Source organism: Bubalus kerabau, chromosome 19 (genome assembly GCF_029407905.1).
Source record: "Bubalus kerabau isolate K-KA32 ecotype Philippines breed swamp buffalo chromosome 19, PCC_UOA_SB_1v2, whole genome shotgun sequence".
Taxonomy (NCBI): domain Eukaryota; kingdom Metazoa; phylum Chordata; class Mammalia; order Artiodactyla; family Bovidae; genus Bubalus; species Bubalus kerabau.
This window is the reverse complement of record NC_073642.1, coordinates 23,856,610-23,883,328: the sequence shown is the minus strand read 5'-3', so window position 1 is coordinate 23,883,328 and position 26,719 is coordinate 23,856,610. Positions and strand designations below refer to the sequence as shown.

At 48.0% G+C, this 26,719-nt stretch overlaps 1 protein-coding gene across 1 annotated transcript in view; it reads left to right on the top strand.

Annotated features, from left to right (window-relative positions):
- Positions 1–8,902: 8,902 nt before the first annotated feature.
- Positions 8,903–26,719, top strand: part of HOMER2 (homer scaffold protein 2) — a 91,452-nt gene continuing 73,635 nt past the window's right edge. The window contains exon 1 of the mRNA XM_055555534.1: positions 8,903–9,099. Within this exon, the coding sequence (XP_055411509.1) occupies positions 9,095–9,099 (5 nt within the window). The 5' untranslated portion in view covers positions 8,903–9,094. The remainder of the gene's footprint in view (positions 9,100–26,719) is intronic.

Here is a 26,719-nt window from a genome sequence, read left to right as displayed (position 1 = left end):
TATCCAGTCATTTCTGGTTTTGCCTCCTTAAATTCTTCGTGGAGGCAGCCAGTGAGGTCCAGCCTCTCCTGGAGGCTGGATTGTTGGATGCTTGATCTCTCTGCTCAGCAGCTGAGCTTCCCAGGGCCCTGCATCGCAGGAGATCCCTGGTCCTTCTGCCTCATTCAGGCTCCCATCCCTTACTGGAGGCTAATAGAGACCCTTCCTCTCCTTTTCTGGCCTTGGCTGGAACCTTGCCTAGATTCTCCTGACAGACTCTTCTTGCCTCCAGTCTCTGCCCCTCTGGACCATGCTCCCTACTGCTGCCAGAGACTGTAAGATGCTAATCTGATCACACCAGCCTCCTATTTCAAAACTCTCACGTGCTCCCTGTGGCTGTCAGAATCAGGTCCAAACTCCTTAACATTCCCCTGAGGTCTTTCACAAGGTAGTACCAACCCACCTCTCCTGCCTGGCCACTTCCTTCTTGTTGTTACTGTTTAGTCGTTAAGTCATGTCTGACTCTTTGTGACCCTATGGACTATAGCCCACCAGGCTTCTTTGTTCATGGGATTTCCCAAGCAAGTGTACTGGAGTAGGTTGCCATTTCCTTCTCCTGGGCATCTTCCCCAAAACCCACATCTCCTGTATTGGCAGGCGGATTCTTTACCACTGAGCCATCTGGGAAGCCACTTCTTACCACACACTATTGAGCTAAACACATGGACATTCCCTGTATGAGTCATACTCTTTAATGTCCCTGTGACTTAGCAAGTGCTGGTCTATTTGCAGGAATTGACCTTCTCTCCCATACAGCCGTTAAGATCCAGTTCAGGTGTCCCCTTTATGAAGCCTTCCCCAGATAAAGCCAGTATCTCATGGGACTTTATTCATACCTTGGTTACATTATATTTTACTTATTAGATTGTTTGAGAACATAGATTGTCAGATTGTCTGATCTATGTCAGAATAGGGGCTAAGGTTAAACGAACGAATGAATGAATGCTGTCAGAATTCTGAGGCATCTAGAACAGATAGACTTCCTCAGATAGGAAGAGGAGAGAACAAGTAGCAATGTTGGAAACCATTCAGAGCTTGTCTCTCCAAGAGCAGATCCTTGGCTAGATTAGAAGCAGGTGCTGGAGCTGGCATCTTAAAGAGATGGCCCATAGTCTTCTCTGACCCTCAGGTGCCCTTCAGGGACACCCTGAAGCTATGAAGAGCTTTGGACACAGGTTGGCAACATGTTACTGGGCAGGAAATGCATGAGCTGTTTCCATACAGTTTCAGAATCTTCAAACCAACTCTACTAAACTTTAAATTACCAACTCTATAAATACCATTATAACAGTATTAATTCAGTCACAATAAAGAATGAAAAGTTTGCCCTGGTCCCACCGTGATAACCAGTCATAATAATAATACTTGATATGTATTCAGAATGTACAGTATATTCAATGGACATGAATTTGAACAAACTCTGGGAAATAGTGGAGGACAGAGGAGCCTGGCATGCTGCCGTCCGTGGGGTTGTAAAGAGTCGGACATGACGTAGTGACTGAACAGCAATAACAAATACCAAGAAACTCCACTAAGCACTTTACATGTTTTCTCATTTCATCTTCCAGTCCAGTGAGGTATCCCCATTTTACAGGTGAAAGAACTGAGGCTCAGAGAGGTTGAACAGCTTGCTAAGCATCACAGAGACAGTCAGTGGCAGGGCTGAGACACAGGCCAAGTCTGTCTGACTCCAGTGTTTGTGCTTCTACCCTGTGTTCCTTCTGCTATCCCAACAAATCAGACTTTTCGTTTTCTATACTTCCAAGCCTTGTCCATGCAGACTAGTAGCTTTTACCTAATTATAGCTACAGCACAGTGAATATAATAACATGGATGATTTTCTGAATTTAAATTTATATCACAATACACACCCAGTCCATCACCAAGTCCTGTCAAGTCTCCCTCCAAAATACACTGATCTATAATCCACTTCCCTTCCTCTCAGCCCTTGTCTTCTGTCTGGGTTTCTGCTAGAGCCTCTTAACTGGTCTCCCTACTTTCACTCTTGTCTCCTCCTTATCTCTTCTCCTCCCAGTAGCCAGAGTGAGCTTCAAAAAATGTAAACCAGACCATTCTCCAACCTGTCAGTGTGGTTGGATAAATGCCATTAACCCTTCATCAGGGCCCTGGGGACCGCTCCCATCTCATCTCCTGCCTTGCTAAACTCCGTGCACTCTAACTACACTAACCCTGCAGTTCCTCAGAACTTCCCAGCCTTCTTCACCTCTGTGCTCCTCTGTCTAGGACCTCTTCCCTCCACCATATCCTGCTCTTTGTTCTTCAGGCCTTTTTTTTTTTGATGTGACCATTTTTTTAAGTCTTTGTTGAATTTGTTACAGTATTGCTTCTGTGTTTTATGTTTTGTTTTTTTTTTTTTTTTGGCCAAGAGGCATGTTGGATCTTAGCTCCCCAACCAGGGATCAGAACCCATATCCCCTGCTCTGGAAGGCTAAGTCTTAACCACTGGACCCCCAGGTAAATTCCCAGGCCTCTTCTTAAATGCCTCTTCAAAGAGGCCATTCCTGACAACCCCTCTCAACCTACATTAGGACCATTTTATTCACACAGATAACAGTTTTTATCAGATAACAGATAAATGTTTCTGATTTTTTAATATTTCCACCCACTTTTATAGTTCCATGATATTATAGAAGTACTTTGTCTTTTTTGCTGAGCACTTTATCCCTAAAACTCAGCACAGTACCAGGCACATAGGAGATGATTAATATTTCTTGAAAGAATATTTTTCTATGTTACTATCTAGAAATATAGTACAAATTATATCACAGATATAATCTTAATAGCTGTAAAACATACCTGATCATTACCTGTTTACTTAATGACTTTAATAAGACACTTGTTTCATATGTAGTGGAGAGAAGGGTTAGAAGACAAAAAAGTTGAAGTCCCTGGATTAGCAATACCAGAAATCTGAACACATTAATATTATACATATGCACCGTGAGCCTAATTTTGCTGTTGAAAGAAGAAACATACATGGATTACAGGTTTTGAAATCAATCAACAGCATTGCTTTTAAAAATAGAACAGAATGGAAAATGTCTGAATGCTTTGCAGGTGAGAATTGCTTTGTGTAACTTTCACTTACATATATTATTTTTGTTTCCATTTTGTCTAGGTATAACTGTAGATAAAGTGGAAGTACCTACCTGGCCACAGTGTAAAATCTGTTTCTTACTGTAGCTTGCAATTTTTTTAAAAAATGGAAAAGCAAGATTTTGATGCATCGCTTTGGAGTTATGCAGACAATTTCAAGTCCCAGACATTCCCTGGTGAGGTTCTTGTTCAGTGTTCCACATGTTCACCTTTCTGAGATGACCAGTGATTGGACTACTTGCAGGATTCTAGTATACAGGAAACTCCCAAGGCTACTTTCTTTTATTTGGGACCAATTTTAGATTTACAGAAAGGTTGCAAAGACAGTATAGGGAGTGCCTATGTACCCCCAGTTTTCCCCCGTTGAAAATTTAAAAAAAATTTTTTTTGGCTGCACTACACAGCGTGTGGAATCTTAGTTTCCCAACCAAAGATCAAACCCACACCCCCTGCATTGGAAGGGTGAAGTCTTAACCGCTGAACCATGAGGGATGTCTGTCCCTATTGTTAACATCTTACCTTACCATGGAATGCGTGGCATAAGGAAGAAACCAACACTGATACATTACTATTAACTAAATTCCAGACTTTATTTGGATTTCAAAATTTTTTCTTCTTTCTCTTCCAGGATCTAAATACAGTATTTAGTAAATCATCATGTCCTCACCTTGGGGCTTCCCTGGTAGCTCAGATGGTAAAGAATCTGCCTGCAATGCAGGAGACCTGGGTTCGATCCCTGGGTCAGGAAGACAGGAAGATCCCCTGGAGAAGGGACTGGCAACCCACTCTAGTATTCCTGCCTGGGAAATCCCATGGACAGAGGAGCCTGGTGGGCTATGACCCCCATGGGGTTGCAAAGAGGCAGACACAACTGAGTGACTAACACTCAGCAGCCAAATACTAACTCATGTCACCTTAGTTTCTTCTGGTCTGTGACAGTTTCTCAGTCTTTTCTTGCTTATCATGACCTTGACAGTTTGGCAGAGTACTGATCAGGAATTTTCTAGAATGTCCCTCAGTGTGGATTTGTCTGATGTGTTTATCATGATTGTTGTTGTTCAGTTGCTAAGTCGTGTCCTGTTCTTTCGAGACCCCTGCAAGCCTGCCAGGCTCCTCTATCCATGGGATTTCCCAGACAAGAATACTGGAATGGGTTGCCATTCCCTTCTCCAGGGGATCTTCCCGACCCAGTGATTGAACCCAAATCTCTTCCCTTGGCAGGTGGATTCTTTACCACTGAGCCACCAGAGAAGTACCCCTTTGACGATTAGGTTATGGGCTTAGGGAAAAATAACAGACAGGTGAAGTCTACTTCTCTTCACATCCCATCAGAGGGTATGCGATTCCAACATGGCTTGTCACTGGCAATGTTAACCCGGATCACCCGGTCAAGGTAGTGTCAATCCAGTTTCTCCACTGTGAAGTTGCTGTTTTTCCCTTCCCATTCTCTCTTCTTTAGAAACAAAGCGCTAAGATGCTAAGACCAGCTTACTCTTCAGGAGGTAGAGGAGGGGAGAGTACCTACACATATTATTTGAGATTCTTCTGTAGAGGAGATTGGTTTCTTCCCACTTATTTAATAATTTACATCAGCATGGATTCGTGTGTATTTATGTTACATTTTGCATTATAATCCTATACAGTGTTATTTATCGTATTGCCAAAATTGTTCCAGCTTTGGCCATTGGAAGCTCTTTCAGTTAGCTCCTGTATCCCTTCAGCACACACCCAGCCCTTGGGTTGTTTTTTGTTTTGTTTTGTATCTCCTTACTATGTGGTACTACAAGATGCTCTGTGCTGGTTTTCATTTTTCCTGCCTTAGACTACTATCAGCCATTTCTCCAGGAGCTAGCTTTTGGGAGACAAGAAGCCAGAGATGTGGACCACAAACCTCTTAGGCACAGGGGCTGCCCAGGATGCCTGGGAGAATTCATTTGCAGTACAGAGGAAGGGCACACGTGTAGCTGCTCTCTGTTTTCCTTAATTTCGCAGGTTCATGTAGCTCTCTGGTGAGCAATCAACAGTTATCCAATTTGCCCCTGTTGGAGGCCAGGGTGTCCTTCCCGTGCCACCTATCAGATTCCGGAGCCTCTGCTGCCCACACAGAATGGCAGGAATTCCAGGTCCCTGAGGTTGTGCTGGTCAAGACATGGCCTCCCAGACTTCTGCATGCTCATTTCCAACTCTGGGCCTGTTCAAACACTAGTTTTTATTTTCCCAAGGCTATCAAGTTTGCCTTCTACCCCGCCTCCTCTCTCTCGTGCACATTCAGTTAAGTGTCCTTTCTTTCCTTAGAAAAAAGATCCCATGGGACGGACTTCCTGGGAGGTGCAGTGATTCAGACTTCACCTTCCAGTGCGGGGTGTGCAAGTTTGGCCCTTGGTGGGGGAGGGAGCTCAGATCCCACATGCCTCATGGCCAAAGAAACAAAACATAAAACAGAAGCAATATTGTAACAAATTCAATAAAGACTTTTAAAATGGTCCACATTAAAAAAAAAAACAAACCTAAAAGAGCCCACCAGGCAAGGGTTCCCTCCACCTCTCTCACCTTCCCCTCTAGACCCTCCACCCCTCTCCAAGGCCAGCACCTCTGCCTGGCCTGGACCCCATCCTCCTGCTTTCCCCAGGACTGCCCCTTCCTTTTCACATCTTCAGTTTTGTCCCGCATCACTGACTCCTCTTGCTCAACCTAAAAGAATCCTGAAGTCTCTTGGCCTAAAAAGACTCTCCTTGGCCTCACCTCAACGTCCAGCCAGCATGGAATCTCTCCCTTTGACTATAGGACTTTTTTTTTTTTTTAATATTCATTTATTTATTTGGCTGCATCAGGTCTTTGTTGCGAATTCTTGAGGCATATGGGATCTAGATCCCTAATCCCTGGGCCCCATGCATGGGGAACTCAATCTTAGTCACTGGACTGCTAGGCAAGTCTCAACTGTGAGACTCTTGAACAGGAAAGACTGGGGCCACAAAGACCATGTTGATCGGCGATATTTCACAGAAAAAGGGTTACTGTGTTGGCTTCAATGGAGGGAGGAGGCACTAATAGGGAAATTAAGTGACCTCTTTCTAGGGAAAATTCCAAGATGATGAAATACTGCTGGCAAGAACTGGAAGCTTAGACAAGGCTCTGGGCATCTGGGAAAGCTCCTGAGAGGCAGCTCCCAACCTGGGCTTGGAGTTGGGGGTGAAGGAGAGGAGTATCCCCCAGGGACAGCAGCCTGAAACTGGGCGGAAGGAGGGACATCCATTTCCCACTCTTGTCTGATCCACCCTTTCCTATAGGGAAGCTTTGGTCACAGTCAATTTAATCCCAGCGTATTTTTTTTTTTTTTTTTTAAACTTTACAATCCCAGCGTATTTAACCTTACCGGGCTTATACCTCCCGCACCGCCCTGCTTTTTGCTGACTGTGTGAAGCAGCCCAGGTGATTCAGCACCTGTAATGGCCTCAGTACCTCTTCCCAAGGTAACTTGGGTGTTGCCCTTTCCACTGGTGGAGCCAAAGGAAACTCCCACTCAGGGTTGGGGACACTGCTTGGTCCAGTGCACCGTGAGTCTATTCTCCGATCCTCCTACTCCAGTTCAGCAGGCTTCTTCTAGTCCTCTTTCCTGACTCCTCCCTTTGATACTGCTGGGAACTCCCACCCCCACCCCCACCCCCAACCCTACCAGTTTCACCTGGCCTTTGGAATTCAGCTGGTGATGAGTTTCCTCCAGGATCAAATGCTTATCCAGTCCTGGCTCTGTGTGTTGTGTGCTAAGTTGCTTCAGTTGTGTATGACTCTTTGTGACACTGTGGACTGTAGCCCACCAGGCTCCTCTGTCCATAGGATTCTCCAAGCAAGAATACTGGCGTGGGTTGCCATGCCTGCCTCCAGGGGATCTTCCTGACACAGGGATCGAACCTGGGTCTCTTATGTCTCCTGCATTGGTAGCGGGTTCTTTACTACTAATGCCACCTGGGAACAGACTTACTTGTGCTTACAGACCCTGGCCAATTCTGTTTATCTGTGGCCTAGCCTATTCTCTCATTCATTCATTCAACAAATGTTCTATGGAGAACTTTCAGGCGCTGGAGATGCAGTGATGAGCAAAATTTATAACAGCTTCATAGAGTGTGCAGATGTGCCTGGAAGATGGTTGAATTATTAATTTCACAGACATTACACACAGTGAGTGCAATGAAGAAAAAGTACAGGGGTTCACAGTCTTGTTTGGGGCATTAGAAAAAGATTACACAAGGAAGGGACAGTTTAACTGAGATTTGAAAATGAGTAGGAATTGACAAGGCAAAGGGGTTGGGGTGTCAGAGACAAGAAAGGAAAGTATCTTCCCAGACTGAGAACAGCAGGGGCTGAAGGGAGGATGGCCAGTTGGCTGCGGCACAGGAAGCAAAGGGACAGAATGCGAGGAGAGGGAGATGGAGGCACCCTGAGGCCAGGCCTTGTGAGCACATTCAGTATCTTGTCTTCATCCTAAGGATGGTGCGAAGGAGATAGGATCAGGTCTGTAATTGAGACAATTACTCATAGCAGGTCACCAGTCCCAGGAGGAGACCTTGAGGGTTCCCAGGTAAAGCTGTGGTTCCAGGAAACACGAGGGTAGGCTTTGGGTGGTGGCCCTGCTTCATATGCTTGTCCCTCGACTTTTGTTTACTGTCCTGAGTAAAGAAATACTGACCAGGCTCAGGTGGGCAGCATGTTCTCAAGAGAAAATGATCCTGTGAAGGGCCCAGAGTGGAGATGAAGGTTAGGTTAGTCCCGTGCCACCTTTAGCAGGGGATCGGGACCTGACGCGTAGACAGAGGACTCAGCAATCGCTCTTCTTGAAGCTCCACCCTTAAGATCTCAATTTCCTTTGCTCTAAGCACCCCACTCCAGTACTCTTGCCTGGAAAATCCCATGGACAGAGGAGCCTGGTGGGCTGCAGTCCAGGGGGTCGCTAAGAGTCAGACACGATTGAGCGACTTCACTTTCACTTTTCACTTTCATGCATTGGAGAAGGAAATGGCAACCCACTCCAGTATTCTTGCTTGGAGAATCCCAGGGACGGGGGAGCCTGGTGGGCTGCTGTCTATGGGGTCGCATAGAGTCGGACACGACTGAAGCGACTTAGCAGCAGCAGCAAGCCAAGTTGATTAAGCCTCCTGAAAAGCGATTATGCTGTAATCGGGAGACCCCAACCCATCTTTGCCCACAGAAGAGTCCAGAACACCTGTGGCGGGTGTAGGATCCGGAATTTCATGGTGAGGGTGCCCTGAGCCAAACCCCTGGAGTGGACCCGCAAGATGAAAGGGGGCTTCAGGGCGGCACACGGCCGTGCCTATCGCAGATTCTGAAAACTTTGGGCTCAAAGCTGAATGTATGTCCTTGGGCAAGTCACTTCCTCTCCTGGGGCCTCGTTCCTGCAACTGCAAACGAAGGGTCGCCCAAGTCCTCTCAGTCCCACAGGCTGAATGCTTGCTCTGGCACTGCGCCAAGCCCCTCGGTGGGCACGGGGCGGGAGAGTGCCAGTGCCGGGTCTCCAAGGGAAAGGGGTGGGGAGCCCGGGAGGCGGGTGGCGACCGCGGGGCGGCGCCCGGGGACACCGCACACCCCGCCGTGCCCCCCACCCCTTGGCTGGGCGCCGAGTCCCGGGGGCCACAAGGTTACGTAAGGAGCCGGGCGGGGGGAGCGGGGCGGGGCGGGCGCCGCCCGAGCGCGACCGCCCAGCCCCGGCGGCCCAGCCCCCGCCCTCCCGCCCGCCCGCGCCTGGTGGCGGCGGCGGCGGCGGCGGCGGTAGTGGCAGCCGCGCAGCCCCGCGGAATGGAGCGGCGCCGGGGCTGAGCCGGGCGCGCAGGGGCCGCCGCATGTGCTGCGCGGGGAGCGGCTGCAGAGCCGGCGGAAAGAGGACGCGAGAGGCCCCGTCGGAGCGGCCGCCGGAGCAGCGCCGGAGATGGGGTGAGTGAGCCCGCGCCGCGCGCGCCCCGCGTGGCACCCCGAGGGGCTGCGGTGCCCCGACTCGCGTCCCTAGGCTCGAAGCCCCCCTGGGCGAACCGGCCTCTACGCCCAGCACCGGGAGCCTGGAGCCAGCGCGCAGCCAGCTCCGGAGAGCCTGGGGCCGCCCGACCCCGCGCTCTCCACCCCGGAGCGCGGACACCGGGCAGGGGCACCCCGGCCTGGGCGCGGACTTTCCGCGCAGCGCGCGTGGCCTTCGCCCTCTAAGGCAGCCCGGGCGCGGGGGCACCGGGCGGGGACAAGCACACTGGCCGGCCTCCCTGCTTCGGCCATTCCGCCGCGGTCCCTTCGCTCCAGGCGCGATCAACTCCAGGGCCTGTGTTTGGGAGTCTAAGAAGCAGTTTGTCTGTCTCCACAGTTGGGATTTATTACGTACAAAATGGAAATCGAAGTTTTCCTGGAAAGGGAACACGCCAGATAACAATAACCCCCCGCATAGGAATAGTGGACTTTATGCTTTGATATGACGGAGGATGTGTAGGTAAGGCTTCAATCTTTGAACAACTGAGTAGATGCTCAGGAGAGAAGTTGAAGCACTCTGTCGAAGTGACTAATGCATCCGAGTATATAAAGTAATTTAAAAAGCAGGATTGATTTCTCCTTGGCGTCTCTCTGAGCAGTAGGCGCTGTGAGTCAGGGAGCCGCTGCGTTAATAACACAATTAACTCCGTGCATCTGCTCACCCGATGTAAGCGCATATTGATGATGTGCTGTGCAGGTTCTGGAAGTGGTTTTTATTCCCATTTTACAGATAAGGCAGCAGAGGCCTGAAGTGGTTGGGTGACTTTTCCCAGGTTGAGCAGGCAGTGGATGAGTGTAGAATGACACCTGAGCGCAGGGGCAGACTGCCAGCGCAGCCTGACAGTGGGCTTGGGGTGGGTGGGTGGTGTGTACCTAAAGGGGAGTTCCTGAATCTCTGTGTCCCCTTGCTGCTGAGCTGAGCGCCCTTCACACATTCCTCAAGACCTGAAGACTTCTGCGGGGTGGTAGGTCTAGAGAGCTTGCTTTCCTGGGCAGGACTGGTGAGCAGCAGAAAGGGGAAGGGGCCTCCTGGTGGTTTGACCGGGCTCCCACCTTGGCTTCATTGTGCCTTAGTCCTTACCAGTTTGTGGAGTCCTTTTACCCAGTGAATTTTTACCTCTGGGGTCTGTAAAGTGTTTGGAGGAACCAGAGGGAGGCTGAAATGAATTCTGAGAAGGGAAGTGTGAGAACTCCAGACTGACGTGAGCAGGCCGGGGGGGACAGAGAGGAGCCTGGAGATTTGCTGAAGACACTGGTGCTGATCCAGATTTCACACGGAGGAAGCTGTGAGTGGTTTTTACCAGAGGCACCCTGGCCGGGAAGCTGTTTTCCTGTAACATTTCCAGTGACCTCTTGGTTGGCTATGAAAGGGCTGCTCTTTGTGCAGTGGGAAGCTTTGAGGTTCTCATATTTCATACTTTTAAAAAAAAATGTATAGAAAGAAGGAGTTGGCAAATGTAGGTCTCAAGATGGAAGATAAAAGGAACCTGGTAATTTTAACTCTGTCTGTACACCCCCTGCCCCCGTCCCCACTCCCAGCCAACACAAAACCAACCCAACACACTGGTGGGATCAAAAACAAATATTGAAGCTCCGTGGTTGAGATCAAATGGTTCTGTGGAAATGAAAATGTTTACTCATAAAAGCTTAAAGAAAATGTCAGAAAATAATTTTTGTTTGTAGAGAAGCCGGAGGAGTAGCTTGGGGATTTTGTTTAAATACTGAATATGTCTTTCATGTAATTTTAACATCATCTGATAAATGTCTGTTACTCACTTCTCGTAGGTAAGGGTTGGTTGGTAACTCCTACGTACTTCTGCCATTTTTAATATATCCACCTCTTCTATAATTTATGTGAACATACAAACCATGGCTGTAAATTGAGATGGAGCTAAGGGCTGGGTAAGCTATTCACACAGAGGAGGGAGCCATTTTCACCGAAAATAGAACCAATGTCATCCTTTCCGAGAGTTGAGTAGGATGGAGGGGGATGAACTAAGAAAGGGCAGCCAGTAGAAAAGCTTGCTGTGATCTTACAGCTTTGTCACAGCTCTACTGTGTAGACATGACCAAAATTTAAAAGGTGGGGGGGGGATCAAGCCTGAGTTTCTCTCTCCCCCACTTAAGATGCTTTTCCTCATTCAGAAGTTCACTGCTATTTCCCGCTTCGCTTCTGAGAAGTATTGTGCATTGTGTGTCTGTTTCTCCAGGAAAGTTGTGTTTTCGCTCCCCAAGGAAGTTGTTTCCTACTTTATTCCTTCCTCAGATCTCCCTCTTCTCCCGCCACACACATCTTGCCTCCCTTTTCATTGACAAAAGACAGCCACAATCCAAGAAAGTGCCTCACCAACACCCCCCACCCCCACGCCTACAGTTCTGTGTGTGGCCACCCCGGTGTTTTCCTTCCTACCTGTTGTCCTACCAGAGGCTTGCCCCTCCTGGACGACCAGCCATCACATCCCCTTTCACCTTGTCAGGGAACATTTCTTGTTTTCTCCCCTCCATCTGTCTCTAGGGTCTTTCCTACCCGTGTACAAACATGCTTTGGTCCAGTGCTGTCCCGTGGAACTTTCCACACTGATGGAAACATTCTTATCCACATGGTCCTGTATGGTGGTCACCAGCTACCTGCGGCTGTGGGGCACTTGATGTGGCTAGGGTGACTGAGACCTAATTTTTTTAAGTTTGAATGGCCACACGTGGCTAGTGGAGCCACCATGTTAGATAGCACAGCTTTGGCGTCTCTCATTTTATTGGGTTGGCCAAAAAGTTATTTGGGTTTTTCTATACCATCTCATGGAAAAACCTGAATGAAATTCTTGGCCAACCTGATACATCCCTGTCCTTCTTCTGTTCCACTTCTTTGTTCCCCTTTACCTGAGAACATCTCAAAAGAGAAGCCCAAAACCACCGTCTCCATTCATCTCCTCTGCCTGCCATTTGTCAGCCCTTCATAGCCTCTAGTCTGGCTTCTGAACTGCCGGGCCACTGATGAGCTGCATGTTGTCAGACCTCTGTCCTTGTCTTCCTCCCCTCCTCAGCAGTGTTCCTCCTCTGTGGCCACTCCCTCCCCTACCCCTCCACACTCTACTGGGTTTCCCTTCCCTTCCCGATGACTCCTTTTCAGTCTCCCTGCTGGTTGCTCCTCTGTCTGACCTCAGAGTGATGCGGTTGCTTAGGTCCTGATCCTGGTTCCTTTTTGCTGTCCACACTCTCTTCCTTAGTGATGTTATCCCATCCCTCCATTTCTTTCAGTACTATCTATATGCTGGCAACTCCCATATTTATATTTCTTTCTTTTTTTTAATGTTTATTTTATTTATTTGGCTGTGCCAGGTCTTAGTTACAGCTCTTGTGATCCTCCATTGTCGTTGCAGCATGTAGGATTTTTAGTTGTGGCACTAGATCAGGGATCTATTTTCCTGACTAGGGGTTGAACCCAGGCCCCCTGCATTGGGAGCTCGGAATCTTGACCACTAGACCAGCAGGGAAGTACAGTCCATTCCACTGTATTTCTAACACAGCCCTTTCCCAGGGCTTCCTGCTGTTGTTCATGCACAGAGCTCCCCAAACCTCTCCTTCCCTCTGTCTCTTCCATCCCCAGCCCTTGGCCCCACCGTCCACCCACTTGTAAGAGTCATCCTTGATTCTTCTCTTTCTCACCCCTGATATACAGGCTGTCAGTGGGTCCCTGAGGTTCTGCTCCTGGGATATTATCTGGGGGTGCATTCACCTCTCCCTAGAATCACAGATCCTACCCTACCCTTGGCCATTCGCCTCCATCCTGGACTAACTTCCTCACAGGCACCCCCAGCATCCACTCTGGGGTGTCTCCGGTCCACTCTGCACATGGGAGCCCAGGTGATGAGTCACGCCACTTTTCAATCAGGTCACACCCCTCTTTACCTTAAGCCTCCGCTTGCCGACAAGAGGTTGTCCTGTGCCCTCTCCTCCGAGCCCCTCTGGCCTCCCTCCCTGCCTTCTGCTGACCCTGGCCTCCTTTCTTTTCTTGCCCTGCCCTTTCTTGCCCTGCCTGGGAGGGCTTTGAATTCGTTCTTCCCTCCACCTGGAATGCTTTTGCCCCGGCTCTGCGAAAACCTTCCTCCTTCTCATCCTTGGCATTTGGACATCGAGATCACCTGCTCAGGGTCTTTTCTAACCACCCCTGTCACCTGATGAGGTGGCTACACTTTGTTCCCACCATTGTTCACCACACCTGCTGTTGTTTGGGTTCTTTGTGCTTGTTTATCATCTGCCTTCCCCAATAGCATCCCGAGAGGATAAGGTATTACGTTCTTCACCAGTGAATCCCAACACCTAGCACCATGTCTTGCCCCTAATAGGCTTCCAATAAATTTTTTGATTGAGTCAATGCTTGAAGTGGTGGGCAGCCTTGCCTGGACGCCAGCCTAGAAGTCGTGATAATTTCTGGATTACCTTTTATATGGCATGCTTAATTGAGAGTTGCAAGGGCCAAGAGAGAAGGAAATCACATTTGGAGGCAGTTTTCTTTTAATGCTGAAGCACACTGTTTAGCTTTTATTGTGACTTGGGTTAATTTTCAGGCTGTCGGCTGTCACCCGAGCATTGGGGTTGTAAATTGTCTTTCTACCCGCCTGCAGAAGGCTAAGAGAAAACCCAGCTTGTGTGCTGTTGTGGCTTTGGGATGATTTTGTCAGTGTTTACAAACAACATCTACTGTATTTCTGTTTGGCTTCAGTTTACACTCATTTGTTTTGTTCAGCCAAGATTACGTTGCACTTGGTTATCTAACACCGAGGGCCTTCGCTTGGTAATCTATACTGGTTTGCTTTCTTCTGATGATCATTCCTTCTCCTTTAGTTTTCCACTCCTCTTGAATCACACGTAATTTCATAGTTCTTGCAAGTTAGAGACTTTTGTGGAGGGGGAGGTTCGTGTTGACTAAAATAAATAACAGGCTCTTGAATATATTGAGGAAACTTGTCTTCCCTTGGTTCTGTTATGGGTTTCTTGTGTGTGTGTGTGTGTGTGTGTGTGTGTGTGTGTGTGTTTTGGCCACACACCATGGCTTGCAGGATCTCACTTCCCTGACCAGGGATTGAACCCCAGCCCATGGCAGTACAAGTGCAGAATCCTAATCACTGGACCACCAGGAAATTCCTCTGTTGTGGGTTTTTTTGTTTTTGTTTTAATTTTTTAAATTTATCTTTGGCTGGTAACTTTGTCGCTGCTCTAGGGCTTTCTCTAGTTGTGGCTAGCAGGGGCTACTCTCTAGTTGCCGGGCATGGGCTTTGCATTGTAGTGGCTTCTCTGTGAAGCACGGGCTCCATGGTGCACAGGCTTCAGTAGTTGGGGCGCACAGGCTTAGCTGCCTCACGGCATTTGGGATCTTCCCAGACCAGGGATCAAACCTGTGTCATCTGCTTTGGTAGGCAAGGCAGATTCTTAACCACTGGACCACCAGGAATGCCTTCTTGTGGGTTTTTTAAACTTGACTTCCTGAGGTCTCAAGCTCGTCGTCTCTAAGGCAGTTGGAGAATCTGTTGAGGATCCAGGATGAGCAGACTGGTAGCAGTTGGTTGCTGCCCTTGTGGAGTTTATATTTTAGAAGGAAAACATAAGCCACATACACAAGTGCCAACTATATGTGTGAGTTTAAACAAAATGCTGTAATCCATAGGGTGTCAGAGGAACTATCGGGGGAACATAAGAAAGATTCCCCAGTACACTAGGCAGAAATACTTAGGGAGACCCTTAACATGTAGGATCATCCTCATTGTTTAGACAGTCCTTAGTGTCACCCTTCGTGTCAGAGCTGGAAAAATACACAGTGCTTGGCATGGGGTAGATAACAAGTAGGTATGTGCCGAATGAATGAATGACTCATTTTGGGTTGACTTTCACTTTGGGAAAATGCTGTCATGCTTATTGGAAACAGTCCTGAAACTCCTGACTTGGTTTTAGGATGGACTTGAGGGCATGTTTGCTGCTTGTGCACAGTTCCCTGAAGGGCGACCTAGAACAGAAAGGGGCTTTGTTTTTTGTCTGATGGGCTCAGTGGTTTGTGTAAATTATTAGGTTTCCTTTCTGCAGTGGCTTCTGGGGAACTTAGGAGACAGATGTGTGGTGACCTTATCACATTGATGAGATCTCATCCTTTACCACTATCTTCGCTCAGTTTTTTGACCCTGTCCCTGTTTTGCCTTCACTCTTTCACTAAGTAAAAAAGAAAAAAAAAAAAAAAACGGAAATAGCTTTGTTTTTTTCTAATTATAAAAGTATTACATGTTCATACTAAAAAAATAAGAGTGTATAGAAGAAAGTGAAAATTACTTGTCATCCCACATTGCAAGGATAACCTCCATCAGCAATCAGATGTCCATCTTTGCAGACTCTTTTCCATGTATACATGTCTCAGTGTCTAGATAGACGTTTATGTAGAGCAAACAGTATCAAAAAATTGGATATTTTTATCCAAATGAAATCATGTCACACATCTCTTTTGTAACCTAAGTTTTTCAACTTAAAATACCTTGAATGGACATCTTTCCCTGACAGTTACTATAAATATACACCATCATTCAACTCCAAACCTACTTCTGATTTATCATTTTGCTGAATTTTATACATCTCTGCTGAAATCCTTTTCTAGAGCAAGGCAGGGTATAAATTAAAAAATAAAAGCCACATTTTGATAATCTTTTAAATGAATTACTGAAGGAAAGAAATGGTAGAGGAGACCAAGATCAAAATTAACGTTAGGTAATTTGCGGAGACTGTGTAATTTTGGATGAGTCACCGCTCCTTAGTGAATCCTGGTAGGAACACTGAGGATCTGTCGTGGTTGCTAAGGGTGGCTGGTGGACGAGGACCCAGCTGCTCAAACTGTCTCTGCTTGTTTGGAAATATTAGGGCAGAGTAATTCTGCTGTAAGACCTAGAAGAGAAGGCTGCCTACAAGCCGAAAGCACCCATGCCCACCCCTTAGACGTCTTCCTCTGCAAAGCCCTGTGTCTGCTGGGCATTAGGCCCCTCCTGCAGAGACGCTTCCCTTGGTGAGGGGATTGACAAGAACGCACAGTCAGGGAAGTCGGTACAGTCCCTGCTTCAGTTGTCAGGCAATTAAAAAAAAAAATCTGGATAAATCCTGTGACAGATTACCTCTGCCGGCATTGGCACCTAAAACCTTTGGGAAAAGACTTCTTTTGGTATATGGAGTGGGGATGGGAGCTCCTTTTCCCTTTGAAAAGAAAAATTCCCTGCACCTTTGTCAAAAGTGAACAGCACCCCCAAACAGAGTTACAATAGAGAAAAAGCATTCTTCAGAATATTAGAACTCTCAGGTGTGCTGGGTCCTGACCTTATGGATCTTGAGAGTTAGACTTTTTTTTTTTTTTCTAATATGAAAATAAATTAGGCACAAAGGAGCCTCAAGAGGAGTTGGGGCCAAGAGCTGCTGATTTGCATGGGTTTGGATCCTTGGGTCCCTAAGCCCTGCATGTTCTCTGCCTGCACTTCTAGGTATTGCTCGCGTGGCCTGCCCCCCACCCCCAGTCATATTTATAGGCTTGGAGGTGCGTGTTGGCAGCTGGAGCCAGCTTCCTAGCGGGGTGTGCGTTGTGTGGGAAGAGTGTCAGGTTGGGAACCTCTGCTGAATGTACGATGAAGCCTCCCTCCAGTAGTTCTGCCGCCGGGGGCTATTAGTCATATGGTATCATTCTGGTAGAATTTATTTAAATTATATTTCAAATTAGCTTGTTAGAATAAAAATATGCATGTGGGGAACACATTTAGACATTTGTCAACGACTGGAGATTTTTTTTTTTTTAATTTTTATTCACAAGCCTGGTTGATAGGCGTCATCTTCTTCTAAGGAATTGGGGATCATGACATCCTCCACCCTGTGCAGAAAAGCTTAGGATAAAGCATTGCCACCAGCCGAAGCAATTAGCTTAAGAGCTGTGTGTTAAGAGACCCCAGTAGTTGTTGCTGTTTAGTGGCTAAGTTGTATCTGACTGATTTACAACCACATGGACTGTAGCCCACCAGGCTCCTCTGTCCATGGAATTCTCCTGGCAAGAATACTGGAGTGGGTTGCAATGCCCTCCTCCAGGGGATCTTCTTGACCCAAGGCTCCAACTGAGTCTCCTGTACTGGCAGGCGGATTCTTCACCACAGAGCCACCTGGGAAGCCTAACAGACCTCCTAAACAGTGCTAAATCCCCAGGTACCTCCCAGCCAAGTGGAGGCTGCATCCCAGCTGCCGGCAGGGCTCTGACCAGTCCTTTTCGGTTGCCTTGTTCTGGGAGGTCTTGGTCCAGCTCTTGGGTGATGAGTAGGACCATCCAACCAGCCTTTGTCCTCCTTCCTCCCCTTGTGCACTGGGGGATATCTTTTCTGCGGGTTACAGGGTAGGGGTTGTCCACAGGGATCCAATTAGTGAGGCATATTGCAGACCCTGCTGCCCTGGCATTGGATCCCTTTTGGGATTTTTAATTGGGAAAGCTTTTAATTGGAGTTGTTCAGATAAATGGAGAATGGGAGGGTTGCTTTGGTGTCTGTTGTCCTGTGGGAGAGGGGTGATGGAGAAGGTCCTCTTGGGGATGAAGAACAGGTCCTCCTGTGCTGGGAGGCTCTGAAGGGCAGGAGAAGGAGCTCCTGGTAGACATGGCTGATTTCAGCTCAGTTGGTCTGAGGACGAACTGTCTAACCCCTCCAGGCAGACTGGAACTAGAACTGGCTATCTCAGCAAGATGAGTCTGTTGTCATGGAAGTCCACCTGTCTGGAGACTGGAGAGGATGCTGAGTACAGATCCCAGCCCTCCTGGCTGGCTGTGTGAACTTGGACAAGTCATTTTATCTCTCTAGCTTTACCATCTGCATCTATCAAAGGACTGAGACAACTGACGAGTAAAATGAGTACATAACGTTTAGAACACGGTTTTGACACATAAATGGCTTCCCAGGTGGCACTAGTAGTAAAGAATTCATCTGCCAGTGCAGGAGATGCAAGAATGAGGATTCGATCCCTGGGTCGAGAAGATCCCCTGGAGAAGGAAATGGCAACCCACTCCAGTATTCTTGCCTGGAGAATCCCATGGACAGAGGAGCCTGGTGGGCTACTGTCCATGGGGTCGCAAAGAGTTGGACATGACTGAGCACACATGTATACTTCACTGACATAAATATTTCATCAGTGGTGACCAAGTTCACTAAGATCATCATGGTCATTTCTGCCTTGGATGGAAGGTCTGCAGGTGGCTCCCGATGTGTCTTTGGGGGATACGTGGTTGGACATGGTCCATTCTTGGGCTCTCCTCAAGTCCTCAGCTGCTCTCTCCCAGTCCTGAGTATTGTCAGAGTTGGTTCTTTGTCATCATGTGACCCAGAGGATATGTAGTTTGCCTTCTGAAGCTTCCGCTCATATCACTAAGCCTCTCAGTTCGTGTGGGTGGAGAAATGTTACTAGCTAGTGGACAAGAAAGGTCAGGAAGCTGACCCACCTATCTTCACAAGAAAACCAGTCTACCAGCCAGTTGCTTTCTTGGGGAGGTACACGAGTGGACCAAAAACAAAAACCAAAAATCAGTATCTCCCTATTGTGGGCATCAGACTAGTGATTTGTGCTGCTGGTTAGGGAGCCCTTCATTGTATATTCATTCACTCATTCATTCAACAAATCATGGCCATCTACCTTATGTGCTGTGAACAATCACAGTGATGGCCCCACGATGCTTTCAGTCTAGTAGGGGAGGTAGACATCAAACAAACGTTACCTAATGAACTAACATGGGAGATATCGATATGGGGCCAGGGCCTATGTGGACTAGACAGTAATTGGTTTCAGGGTCTCATATCTCTGATTCCCACCCACTTATATGGATCTGAACTCCTTTCTGATCACCCTTCATCTGTTCATCAGCTCTGGTAACTTTCTTTTTAAAAGTTATTTATTTATTTTCAAATTTTTTGGCTGCACCACAGGGCATGTGGGACCTTAGTTCCCCAGCCAGGGGTTGAACCTGTGTCCCCTGCATTGAAAGCACAGAGTCTAAACCAGTGGACCACCAGGGAAGTCCCTCCTGTAACTTTCTTGGCCATCCCTTAGCTTTTGCGCACCTTCTCTGGGCCAGGCGACAGGATGACAGAGGCTGTTGGGACAGGGTTCCTGCCCTCCCAAGGGAGATGGATGGTGGGTAGCTTTTTAGGACAATGAAATAGCCTTTTATTGAAATGTCCTTACGGATAAAATTCCTAACTCTTTGAGAAGTTGCAGAAGGCTTCTTGAAAAAGGTGACTTTGGAACTGAGTCTTGAAGGATAAGGAGGAGTTTCCGAGGCAGGCAGAACTGCAGGGCAAAGGGAAGCATTGAGATGGAGAGAGCTGCCCACAGGAGGCAGTAGAGTATTCAGGTCAAGAACAGAGACCTCGGACTCAGGCCTGGGCTGGCCATTCACTGGCTATACAGCTTGGAGCAAGATACTGACCTTTGTGAGCTTCATTTTCCTTATATGTGAAATGGGACTGATGATAGTACCACCATCATAGTGTGGTTGTGAGGATTAAACAAAGCACACGCTGTGATGTGCATTAGCTGTTAGCAGTGGGCAGGGAGGTGAGAAAGAATGTGAAGTGCGTGCTGAGGGTGGTGAAGGGGTCAGGAACATACAGACATGAAGGAAAGGCCTTTGTGCTACATGTTTGAGACTTTATCCCATAGGTGGCAGGGGGAGCCAGCCATGGGTGAGGCTGGAGGTGAGAGGAGCAGTTCGTCTTGGTACCTAAGAATGAGGCCTGAGTCCCAGGCAGTAGCAGGCAGTGGGCTCAGAGAGGATGAGGTAACTTGGGTTAGGAGGCAGAAACATGCTATGTCCTATGGAATTTTGACTTCAGTCTATATGTAATGAGGGAACAATCAGTTTTGAAGAGAAGAACATTACTTGTGTTAGGAAAATTACTCCAGAGATGATAATGAAGGGTAGCGCAAAAAGTTGAGAGATTGGAGAAAAGAGACCTCATAGAAACTAGCCACAGTCCAGGCAAGAAGTGTTGAGAGCACAGAGCATGTATGGCACAGATTTATATATGTAAACCATGCCCTGTTATGTGCTGGATCTGTGGCAGCTTCTAGGAGTATGTATAATACAATAAAGCAGAAAAGTATATGTAAGGCACCTTGCCAGAGATGAGAGAGTTAAAGCTTGAATGTCTTTCCTATAGAGTTGCTAAATCAGGACACAAACTAAACTATTACTTAATGAGAACTTAGTGGGTTTGAGTTAGTATGCAGAGTGTGTCTATACAATATCTCATTTAATTCTCACAACAACCCTCACTTTCAGAGTTGGAAACTGGGCTTGAGAGATTCAGTAATCTGTTCATACTCACAGCCAGGAAACCAAGCTCTCACCTATTTGAGAGCAGAATTCATGTTCTTAAGATGAATTTTCTAGAGGCCAAAGGCACCCCGAGAGTCATGTGGGAGGTGAACCCACAGCTCTTGATTGTTGTAACGGGAGAAAGGGAGAGGTGGAGCTGCCAGCAATTCGGGTATTTCTAGACTGTTTGACTGAGTGGATGGTGGTGCCATTGACTGAGATTAAGAATACAAGAGGAGATGCAGTTTAGGGGAGAGAGTTGATGAGAGTTTAGTCTGGGTGAATGTGGTGAATTTCCACTTGTAGTGGGTCATGTGTGGTGGCCTCTATCAATAGAAATTCAGCTCTGCTGCTGCTGCTAAGTCGCTTCAGTCGTGTCTGACTCTGTGCAGCCCCATAGATGGAAGCCCACCAGGCTCCCCCATCCCTGGGATTCTCCAGGCAAGAACACTGGAGTGGGTTGCCATTTCCTTCTCCAATGCCTGAAAGTGAAAGGTGAAAGGGAAGTCACTTAGTCGTGTCCGACTCTTAGCGACCCCATGGACTACAGCCTACCAGGCTCCTCCGTCCATGGGATTTTCCAGGCAAGAATACTGGAGTGGGGTGCCATTGCCTTCTCCTAATTCAGCTCTAGCATTCAGCAACTAGGGTAGAATCAGAGGTACAGATTTGAGAGCCATCACCTCTGAGATGGACTTGATCACCCAAGGAGAGAGTGGATCAAGAAGATGAAGATGGGAGTCTTCCCTGGCCATCCAGTGGTTAAGACTCTGTGCTTCCAGTGCAGGGGGTGTGGGGAACTAAGATCCCACATGCTGCACAGCAAGCCAAAAAATAAAAATAAATAACAATAAGAATAATAAAATATTTTTTAAAATACTTTAAAAAGATGAAGATGGAACTCTGGGAAAGGACACCAGTTGAAGAGAAGGAAAAGAAGCCAGTGGATGAGACTTAGAGGTGATGATACTGGAGGAAGGCTGGAGGAGAGCAGTGTTGTGAAAGCCAGGAGACAGGAGGCTGAAAGGGAGGTGTATTCAACATGAGTGAAGGCCTTGGGAAGCTGGGTGGGGACCCAAGGTGCGTGCTGTTAAATCCCTCTGTGGGGGTGGGAGAGTTAGAGCACTAATGGATTTTAAGAGCAGCTTCAGCCAAGTGTGAAGGCACAAATCCATCTGCAGTGGTTTAAGGAGTGAGTGTACAGCAGGGGAATAAAGAAGTCAGGCTGAGCTTGAGGATGAGTCAGGGTAGAAGGAAGGCTGATTTTCATTTCATCAGTTGAGCGTGTTGGGAGGCTGGGGGGGAAATAGAAGTGGAGATTGAAGATATTAGAGAAAGATGACAGGCAGTGTGGTTGGCACAGGGAAGTGGATGGCAGGAAGGAACTAGAACAAGAGCTTTATGCTGGGAGGATCGCCCTTAGAGACCAGGCAAGGTGCAGGTATGGTGGCATTTTGAGGCTGAGGTGGAAAGGGGAATGAGGGAGCTGGGTCGCCTGGCTTTTCCTTCTCTGTGTGAGCTAAGGAATTGATCTGAGAACCAGGGGGTAGATTAGGAAGAGAAGAAATGGTTTGATACAGCTGACTGTGGGCAAATACAGATTTATGAGCAGCCTTGCAGTGCCCATTGGAGACTGAGGAATGTGTTGGTAAATGTGCTAGTTGCCAACGTGCGAGGTGACCTGGGGGCAGGAACAGAGGCAAGCAGCCCCAGACCCAGAGGGTGGGCAGTCAGAGATGGCCAGCCCAGTTGGACTCCAAGTGCTTTACCTTCCACAGCCCTGGGGATGCTGTGTGGAGGAGGGGAGAGCCTGCTTCGTCTCCATCAGTCACCTCTCTGCCCTCGCTTCTCTGAATAGCCAGCCATTTTTCTGTTGTTAATAATCTTCCAGACCTTTCCTAAAAAATGCATTAAAATTTTTGCCAGCATGACCTCTTTGAATAATGAGATCTGTAAGTTTATTAACCTCTGTGAGAAGTAGATTTCCTTGCTCCATGGGAGCAGATAATCTCTTGGAGGGAATGAATATTAATGTGGTGACCCAGAGGGTCAGCTCAACACCTGAGGGCTCAGGCTTTTCTGTGGGGATGGCTCATCTTGTGCCCTTGCCCCCATCAGCTGACGTGACATGTGCCCCATGGAAGGTGGGCTGGGCACTTCTGCATAGCCCTCTCCTTGGTCCCACTCTGAGTCTTGCAGTGGCCCAAAGTTGACAGAAACCAACATAGCAAGACCTCATTTCTTTCCTTCCTTTCTTCCATGTTTTGCTGTGCTGGGTCTTCCTTGTGGTGTTTGGGCTTCTCTAGTTGTGGCACTCAGTCTCAGTTGCCCTGCGGCATGTGGGAATCCTGGTTTCCCAACCAGATGTCAAACCTGCATCCCCTGCATTGGAAAGCAGATTCTTAACCACTGAACCACCAGGGAAGTCCCCTTGTTTCTTTTGATGAGTCTAATTCTCTAAATATGAGGAGGGGAAGGTTGGGCATGAGAGCACTGAGTTGTATGCAGACAAGAATATCTAGACAGTAGGTCTGTTCTTAGAGGCCCAGGAACCCACTGGAGTCGGGAAGGGCTTTAGGACATGTGCTATGTGACCATGTTGAAACACATCCTCTGTTGTTCCAGTGGCAGCCTTCAAATCTGCACATGTATTGGATAGTTGGCATAAGCTACTTGCAGGGTGTTCAGCTAAGTAGCAGCAATCCATGACTTCATCCTCATTAGTTTGGTGTTTCAAGTCTGTTCTAACCTCCTCTGACCTACCTGCCTTCTGTGTACCTGAATGCTTGGCCTGTGCCTCTCTATATTGTTTATCACATAAAGCAGTTGATTATAATACAGTGTTATATCAACATAATGTCATAATCTGCCCCCACCCTTGCTAACTAGACCAGCACAGTCCCATAGAAATATGAAGCCACATATGTAATTTTACATGTTCTAGTTTCCATTAAAAAAAGCAAAAGAAACAAGTGAAATGAATTTTAATGTATATTATTTATTTATTTATTTATTGGAATATAATTGCTTCACAATGTGTGTTAGTTTCTGCTGTACAACAAAGAGAATCAGCTATAGGTATACATATATCCCCTCCCTCTTGGACTTTCCTCCCACCCCATCCTACCCATCTAGGTCATCAGAGTACTGAGCTGAGCTCCCTGTGCTATATAGCAGGTCCCCACTAGCTTACTATTTTACACATGGTGGTGTGCAAATGTTGTTGTTTAGTCACTAGGTCGTGTCCAACTCTTCTGTGACCCCGTGGACTGCAGCCCCCCAGCTTGCTCTGTCCATGGGATTTCCCAGACAAGACTACTGGAGGAGGTTGCCATTTCCTTCTCCAGGGGATCTTTGTGATCCAGGGATTAAACCTGTGTCTCCTGTTTCTCCTGCATTGGCAGGTGGACTCTTTGCCACTGAGCCACCTGGGAAGCCCCAGTAGTGTATATCTTGTCAGTGTATATCTAATCTCCCAGTTCGTCCCACTCACCCGTCCCCCACCCTCCGTGTCCACATGCCCATTCTCTACATCTGCATCTCTATTCCTGCCCTGCACATAGGTTGATCAGTATCATTTTTCTAGGTTCCACCTATATGCATTAATATACTACATTTGTTAATTCTAACACATTTTAACCAAATATATAAATAAATATTATTATTTTTAACATTTAACAATTTAAGTCAGACATGGCCCCTCTTATTTCCATGGAATTCTCGTTCTAGTGAGGGAGACAGATTCCACCTGTCTCTGCCCACTCCCAGCCCTCTCCTCCCCCTGCAAGCATCCACAAATGAAATAGCTGCAAGTTGTGCTCAGTGCCATGAGGGAAGGAAGCAGGGGCTGAGCCCAGCTTGAGGCTGTATGTTTACGGGCTGCCTCTGAAGAGGTGACATTTAAGCTGCTCTATCATGTGACTAGCAGGAGCAGATCGTTTTAGGTGGAGGGAGGGGCGGGGTTAAAGACCCAGTGTGGGAAGGGGCTGCCCAGAATGTTTCAGAAACTGAAATCAGACCTGCCAGGCTGGCTGGCAGCGAGGGAGGGAGGGGCGCCCAGGCTGGGGTTGGAGAGTAGGTAGGCATGAGGGCACACCAGATCTCATAGGCTGTGGCATGGACAATGGCTTATATTTGAAATGCTGTGAGAGCAGATAAGACTGAAGGGTTAGGACAGACCTGCGGGTGGTTAAGATTCTGTACTTCCAGTGCAGTGGATGTGGGTTTGATCCCTGGTCAGGGAACCAAGATCCCACATGCCAAGGGATGCTGCCAAAAACAAACAAACAAACAAAAAAAGACAGAAAGGTTTTAATAGCCCTGTGACACAGCCCTTCCTTCGTTTTAAGAAGACTTCTCTGGTGCTCTATGCAGAATGGATGAAAGAGGATAAGACCTGAAGTGAGGAGAAGTGACAGGGTTCCTGTGTTCTAGTTCAAAGAGGATGCTGGCTGAGCCTGAGAAGGTCACAGAGGGAAGGAGAAGTGAGCAGACTGCAGATGATTTGGGGGAAGATTTGTTAGAGCTTTCAGAGAGATTGGTTGTAAGATAGGAATAAGGGGGAGGGAAGGAATGAGAAGGATCCCTTTGGTTTGGGGTTGAAGCAAGTGGTGGCCACTTGATGCAAAGACCCGACTCATTGGAAAAGACCCTGATGCTGGGAAAGATTGAGGGCAGGAGAAGGGGACAACAAAGGATGAAATGGTTGGATGACATCACTGACACAATGGGCATGAGTTTGAGCAAGCTCTGGGAGTTGGTGATGGACAGGGAAGCTTGGTGTGCTGCAGTCCGTGGGGTTGCAAAGAGTTGGACACGACTAAGCGACTGAACAACAAGAAGGTGTAGGGAAGCCTGGAGGAGCAGAAGGTGAGGGGTGGAGTGGGAGACTCAAGGTCAAATGGCCACATCATCTTAAGCTTGACGGAGTGTGTGGAGCTGGGCAGAAGGCAGGGACTTAATGTAGCTTGGGTTCAGCAGAGGTCAGACTGGAAGAGATTGGGTGACTTCTTGATGGATTGAGAAGGAAGGCAGAGGAGGAGAGGGCTCAGAAGCATCCATTTTCCAGGTGGTGGTAGAGCAGGCGGAGCCGGCAAGAAAGATAGAGGAGGAGAGCCCAGGGAGGGAGGAAGGGAGGGGCTGTGTCTCAGCGGGGGCTTGGGTGTCAGTGTTGAGTGCCGCACCAGTGGCCTAGGGCTAAGTGGCGTGGTGGCTGGTGGTGGCCCTGACCTGAATCCAGACAGCGGCGAGTCAGGCAGGGCCAGGCACCAGGTGGGCCGGAAGAGGAATGGGAGGCTGGGACGGGGGTTGCGTGAGGGATGTGTGGACCACTTTTCTCAAGAAGTTGATTGGAACTTCCCTGCTGGTCCGGTGGCTCAGACTCCATACTCCCAATGCAGGGGACCCAGTTTTGATCACTGGTCAGGGAACTAGATCCCACATGCCACAACTAAGAGTTTGCATGTGTGTGTTAGTCACTCAGTCGTGTCTGACTCTGTGCAACCCCATGGACCATAGCTCGCCAGGCTCCTCTGTCCATGGGATTCTCCAGGCAAGAATACTGCAGTGGATTCCCATGCCCTCCTCCAGGTCATCTTCCCAACCCAGGGATCGAACTCACGTCTCCCACATGGCAGGCAGACTTGTTACATCTGAGCCACAAGGGAAGTCCCTAAGAGTTCACACGCTGCAACTAAAAGACCCTGCATGCCACAACTAAGACCCTGTGCAGCCAAACGAATGAACGAGTGAGTGGAGTTGACAGTGGAGGGAACGGAGTCATGAGACAACCACATGAGAGGCTGTGGGTAAAGGGAGAAGGTATTTAAGATAGGAGAGCTTCAGCATGTGGTTGATGATGCTGGCAGGAATGGTGCCCGAGAGAAGCAGGGTGACCCAGGAGCCAGGCCATATGGTGACAGGAGTGGGGTTCAGGGCATCGGGGGAAGATTGTCCCTTGGAGCAGAGAGGGAAGGAGGGAAGGAGGCCACAGTGGGAGCAGATGGAGGCAGGTCTGGGTGTGGTGGAAGGTGCTTGAGTTCTAGTCCAGGGCTCTTGTTTCTCGCCAGGATGTATGAGGCAGGCTCATTAGCTCAGAGCAATGAGGATGGAAATCTCATTGGGGATGGGAATCTGAGGAGAAGAAAATAGAGTGAAATTGTCTGGGACCGGGTGGCCAGCCTC